Source organism: Homalodisca vitripennis, unplaced genomic scaffold (assembly GCF_021130785.1).
Source record: "Homalodisca vitripennis isolate AUS2020 unplaced genomic scaffold, UT_GWSS_2.1 ScUCBcl_1249;HRSCAF=4634, whole genome shotgun sequence".
In the NCBI taxonomy this organism is placed as follows: Eukaryota; Metazoa; Arthropoda; class Insecta; order Hemiptera; family Cicadellidae; genus Homalodisca; species Homalodisca vitripennis.
In genome coordinates this window covers 108,475-114,667 of record NW_025777444.1, presented here as the reverse complement: position 1 = coordinate 114,667, position 6,193 = coordinate 108,475, and the positions used below count along the sequence as shown (strand labels likewise).

General features: G+C 34.8%; 1 protein-coding gene across 1 annotated transcript; it reads left to right on the top strand.

Moving 5' to 3' along the window:
- Window positions 1-1,115: 1,115 nt before the first annotated feature.
- Window positions 1,116-5,925, top strand: LOC124371376. The gene is made up of 4 exons (XM_046829706.1): window positions 1,116-1,225; window positions 3,324-3,469; window positions 3,664-4,043; window positions 5,647-5,925. The coding sequence occupies exons 1-4, from the start codon at window positions 1,116-1,118 to the stop codon at window positions 5,923-5,925; spliced, it is 915 nt and encodes a 304-aa protein (XP_046685662.1).
- The last annotated feature ends 268 nt before the right edge of the window (window positions 5,926-6,193 follow it).

Below are 6,193 nucleotides of genomic sequence, written 5' to 3'. Positions count from 1 at the left end.
GACTATAGTCTACTTACACAGCCAACGGAGAAGTTTTTTCCGCTGTCGTGGACTGAAGTCGATTTACCCGGCGAACGGAAAAAATGGTGAGTCGACTATTGTCGATTTACACGGCGAAAAGGTTAAGAAGGTAATTCCGATAACGAACGAGACTCTAGCCTCCTAACTAGGCGTATCCACAATAGTGCTACCGTTGAATGAAATTCTTCTTAGAGGGACAGGCGGCTTCTACCCGCACAAGGCTGAGTGATAACAGGTCTGTGATGTCCTTTGATGTCCTGGGCCTCACGCGCGCTACACTGAAGGAATGAGTGGCCGAAAGGCCCGGGTAGCCTGTTGAAACTCCTTCATGGTATGGATTGAGGCTTGCACTAGTTACCAGAAGAATTACCAGTAAGAGCGAGTCATAAGCTCGCGTTGATCGCGTTGAAGTCCCTGCCATTTTTACACACCGCCCGTCGCTACTCACCCGTCGAATGATTTAGTGAGGTCTTCGGACTGGTGCGCGGAGATCGCCTCGCGTGGTCGCCGATGTTGCCAGAAAAATGACCAAACCTGATCATTTAGAGGAAGTAAAAATCGTAACAAGGGCTTACGATTTAATTCTTGTATTCCTTTATTCTTATTCTCATTGAAATTAGTATGTCCAGTATAATAGTTGGCTACCTTCTTTACAGTAACATATAGCACTCATATATATATTTTTTAAAGTTAAACTAATATTGAAAGGTATATAGTTGTGTAACGATCTTCTTTAGGGTAATTTAACTTTCCAACATACTCCTTTTACAGCATGAACTAAGGGAGGTCACTGAGTATTCCAAATAATAGTAACATATGTAAGATAAATCAAATAATTTAATTATAGGTACATTAAAAATTACTTCTACTTTATGACTAAGAAAAGTGCACTTTTTCAATTTCAAACACCAGTATTTTTACTCACGGAACAATATGTTTATTCGCGTGGACTAGATAATAATAAAATTAGCAGTAGTTTTAAAAATATTCATTTGAAATTTTATAATACTCCTTGTTATGAATTACTTTAAAGTTAGTGGAAATGAGTATAAAATCTAGGACAAAAATATAGGTCTCACTACGAAGATGCTATCATGGTGGGGTTGAGGACGCTGAGGACGCTAGAGTCCTCCAGACAGCCAAGTAGGACCTGGTTACTCAGCACAACCCACGTGAACACCAGCAACAGTATGGCGTACATGGAGTAACATAAATCATGGTTATTATTTTGTATTGTAAAAGATAGATATGTCGTGAATATAACTATAACCACACTAATTGATACCACGAAATTTATTAGGTTAAATGTAACATAAAATTAACTAAGTTTATAAAACAGTATTATTATTATGGAGCGTATGGCCTAAAATGCGGTACTCATTATTACCCTGGAAGAGTTTAAATTCCTACTTATATGTTTCTATGATCACATTTAATAACATATTCTGTAAAATGCAGCCTAATACTTCTGTGAGGTACCATATTAAAACACTTGTGTAACTTTAAGTTTTTCTGACGGATGTCTCACTGTTGGTTAACGCGCTGATAATGTTTCTAATAATGTCAAACACCAATGAACATTACATAATTTACAAAACATCACAAAAAAGCTAAAATAATATTGGGATTTGAACTGTGAGATCCGTGCGTTAGTTAACTGTTACTATGCTTTCTACCTGTGTCATTAAAACAACATACAGTGTTATAGTTCGAAGAGTCCAGTTTTGATTAACGTGGTTGAATATATATTTTTAAGTTTAATATTCGTTTCCTTTTATGTTAAAAAAAAATTTAATACAGTCCGAATTGATTGGATTTGAAACTTTCATACAAATTCGGGAATGAGTATTGAGTTACGGCTATGAGTTGTCTTAGATATGGCATTAAACTAATTTGTCATGGAGATTTTTAAATTATAACAATATTAAAGGGGTATTTTGTGACCTGTAAATTTGTTGTGAAAATCTTCGTTTACCATCAGTATTCCAAATGTTTTGCGAATTATAAATATTGGTTTACAAACAATAGGTGTAACTTATTATTTCGCTAAAATCAATATTTCTAGTGTTTTGGGTTCTTAATGTCAAAATAATTTATTTTACCTTAGTAATAAAGGCCTTTTGAACGTTGTAACTGTTCTTGTTTCGTGTTCAATAAAATCTTAAAAAATAAATTTATTTAATAATATGTACTGATAACATAAACTTCAAATTAACTGGACTTTAAAAAGTAATTACTATTAATCTGGTACGGAAAAGCAAAATCCTTGTAAAATCCACATAAGTTTTTTTAAGAAATTAGCAATAGAGTTAAACGTTCATACCAAAAATAATCCCTAATTAAATGGTATTTAGAGTAATATATTAACACGTACTCTAAACTGAATAAGGGAACTTATTTTATTATTTAAAAAAATTAGTTTTATTGAAATGTTTGTCTTTATGGTGTGGTTGTACTCATATGAGTGTATAATGACGTAAAATTAGTTAGGTTTAATTTTTAGTTGTAGAAGTGAGGTAAAGCCACAATATTCATACTAACTAGAAAACATGTAAAAAATACTCAACAAAGATATTGGAGTTATTCATATCCAGGGAAACAAGGATGAAAGATTTTGGTTGTTTTATTATATGCAAATTTTAATTTAATGTACAAAGTCTAAAAATCGCAGCACAGAGTGTAACCATTACCTAAATGGCACCGAGGACCAGGGCCAGGATCAGGACTTGCAGGTAGGATACTGTTATTGTTCTAAGATCACAGATTCCAATTTCACCATCTCTCGTCACCCAAACCAAGTTAAATATCTGCTTTAGCGATTAATTACAGCACAAATCAAAGGAATCGTTCTCATTAAAGATGCGCGATTACAATGTAAAATCATTTTTATTCCTCATTCACATTTTTATTGAGCATCGTTACTTGCACTAGAATTGTTACTGCAATAATTCAATAGCACTGATTCGTTTTGTAGAAAAGCTAGTACATTGATATTTAGGCCTATTGTTAACCCCCTTAACCAATACATTCAAGCCGAAATGGTTAACTATTTTCCTCAAAATAAAACAAGTATTCATATGAATTTCTTTTTGTTTTATACATAATAATAGTATGTGGTATGTATACTAGTAGTAACCTCCGAAATTAGACGATTAAATGAAGACATGAAATGATCCAAAGAAAAGTGGGCTGTTAATTTGAAAAATATTGGTTATAAATGCACAAAATATAGAAAAATTATGAAATGTACACATATGAAAAAAAGTCAACTAATGTCTAACTTAGAACATTTTGAAACTTAGGCCCCCCATCCACTTACAGTTCGAACTGCAGTTCTTGACTGCAGTCAGAACTGTGAACGGTGGACTGTGGACTGTTGAAAAATGTTCACGTCAGTACGGACTGCAGTCGCGGACCCGCAGTCCGTTCGGTGGCGTGGTTGTCGTGGGTCAGTCTTTCCGGTGTTTTGCCGTAGGTGTGTACTTTGTAGTTATTATTCGTTATATTATTTATTATATTTTTAGTTATATTATTCGTTTTGTGGCTGTAGGAAAAGTGCATTCTAAGATCTTATCGTATGTGAAGTTAAAAGTGCAATGTCTACGTTTTGAAGATTTTGGCCAGCATATACGCTGTAAATAGCGGTAGCTATTAAAAAACGCAAGACACGAAGGCATCAAATGTGGAAAAAAGAATGGCTTCAGAGGAAGAGATTTAACCACGTTCACCTTCTTAGGGAGCTTGAAGCATATCCTAGAGACTGGAAAAACTACTTAAGAATGGACGAGAAAACGTACTTTGATTTATTACGTATAGTAACACCATTGATTACCAAACAAGATACAAAAATGAGGGAAGCCATTACACCACATGAAAAACTGACTGCGACATTGCGGTATCTAAGCACTGGCAGAACAATGGAAGATTTAAAGTTTTCAACGAGAATTTCCCCCCAAACATTAGGAAGAATAATTCCAGAGACCTGCTCAGCTATTGTCAAGGCCTTGAATGACTATTGCAAGGTTAGTAGCCTAATGTGTGTTTCAAGTAGTTTTGAAAAATCCAAAATATGAAACCAGATAAAAGTTAGAAAAAGAAATAAAGTAGGTCTTTGTTGTTTTCGAATGCCAACATACTGTTAAGAAATTACAATATTTTTAATCTGCTTATGGATTTGTTAAGGTACATAGCCTACACATTGTATTATGTCACTACTTTTTGCTAATTTTAAAATTACAACTCCAGTATCTCTAACGATTACGAGTTCATTTCTGTGTGCACACAACATTTAACCATTTTTATAAAGTAGTTAAAAGGTAATGAAACTCATACAAAATTATTGTAAACATTATATTATCCATACTTGTATTTGTTGCGTTGTACAAACAACACATTTACTTTTTTATAACTAAGGAAGAAAAAGTAAAAAATCAATTTAATTAATGTAAGTATAAAGATAAAAAGTAATACGTACCTATGGTGTATGTTTAACCACAAATGAGTAAAGTAATAATTATAAAAACTATGACACTGTCAAACATAACATTGCAATCTAGTATTACAAACACATGGCAGCTCACAACAGTAACCGCATATGAATAAAGATTAAAGTGTAATTTTAATTGAGTGCAAAATATTTTCACCACAAACAAAAAAAAAATAATAAATGTAATTTGTTCAACATATAACTCTCAATGTACTCAACTACTGGAGTAGGCCTACTAAAAAACCGCACAGCTTGGGTTGTGAAAGTTTACAAGGTTTAAGCCTACTTGTTAATAATAGAACACACTTAATTTATGATTTGTATAGTTGACACTGAAGCCAGACATTGCTGTATCATCATACATTGGTTCATAGGTTGATCTACCTCCTGAACTTGGGGGGTAACACTAGCTGCCGATGGTGTTGTGGAACTTGAGTAAAGAATACCTGGGTTAACTGTAGCAAATCGTGTTAGTCCACCTAGTTCTGCTTCAAACAGGGCATCATTAATGATTTTCTGCGCATAAATCCTTTGCTCATTGTTCAGCAATCTCAGCTTTTGAGCAACGTTCTTCCCAAAGGCGTCGTAGTGATCTTCTTCTTTTGTTGTTGCCAGTCGTTGTCCAATATTAACCAAGACTTGATCACACGGGGACAATTTTTTTTGCCGTTTAAAAAGAATCTTTAGGTTCAGGTGTTGCAGAGGTAATATTGGAAGCGGTTTCGAGCAACTTGAGGAGGATTCTGTAGAGATTGGGGCGCTGGTACATTTTCCTCAGCATCTAATGGTTCTTTTTGTGAATCGTCCAGCATCTCCTGTAAAAAAAAAATGTTTGAAAAAAAATGTCAAAAATCCGTGACTTTTCGCGGATTTCCTTTATTTCGTGCCCGGTAGACACCCTGTCATTACTTAATAATGAAACCACAATATCAATAATGATTCAGTTATCACCACAGTACATTCTTAACTACTTATTTTATTACTTTCTCAAAATATTATATTGAAAAAATTACAGAGGGGGTGGCGAACGGAAAACGAGGGGTGATACGGTTCTCGATGGGTTTGATTTCATTAAAATTTGTTCCGTACAAAACGCTGGTCTGAAATATGACAGCTGACAGTTTATGAATTGTTTTCAGGTACCGAATACAGCCGAGGAGTGGAAACAAATTGCACAGGAGTACGGGGAAAAATGGAATTTCCCCAACTGCCTAGGCAGCATGGATGGAAAGCATATAGCCATAACACCACCACCTGGAAGTGGTTCTTACTTCTATAACTATAAGGGTTTCCATAGTCAGGTACTTTTCTGCATTGCTAGTGCAAACTATGAAATAATTTATTTTCATTTTGGTGTTAATGGCCGGGTATCTGATGGAGGAGTTCTGAAAGAGACAGACCTCAACAAGAAAAACTAACAGATAAAAGCCTCAATTTACCTGAAGAGGGCATTGTAGACGGCGAAGCTCTTCCATACGTATTCATTGCAGATGACGCCTTCCCCTAACTGAGGTCATAATGAAACCCTTTTCCTATAGGGTTGCAAACAAACCTAGAAAGGTATATAACTACCGACTCTCAAGAGCACGCCGAATGGTCGAAAGTGTTTTTGGGATTCTCGCTGAGAGATTTCAGGTTCTACAAAAACCAATCACCTTCATTGACTTGAAGAAAGTGAATAGTGTT

Bases quoted from the DNA above. Each gene is read 5' to 3' on its own strand.
- LOC124371376 (XM_046829706.1), top strand. From the start codon at position 1,116: ATGGTGGGGTTGAGGACGCTGAGGACGCTAGAGTCCTCCAGACAGCCA. The intron at 1,226-3,323 runs GTAACATAAATC...TTTGAAACTTAG, and splicing joins AACAGTATGGCGTACATGGA to GCCCCCCATCCACTTACAGT. The intron at 3,470-3,663 runs GTCAGTCTTTCC...CGCTGTAAATAG, and splicing joins CGGTGGCGTGGTTGTCGTGG to CGGTAGCTATTAAAAAACGC.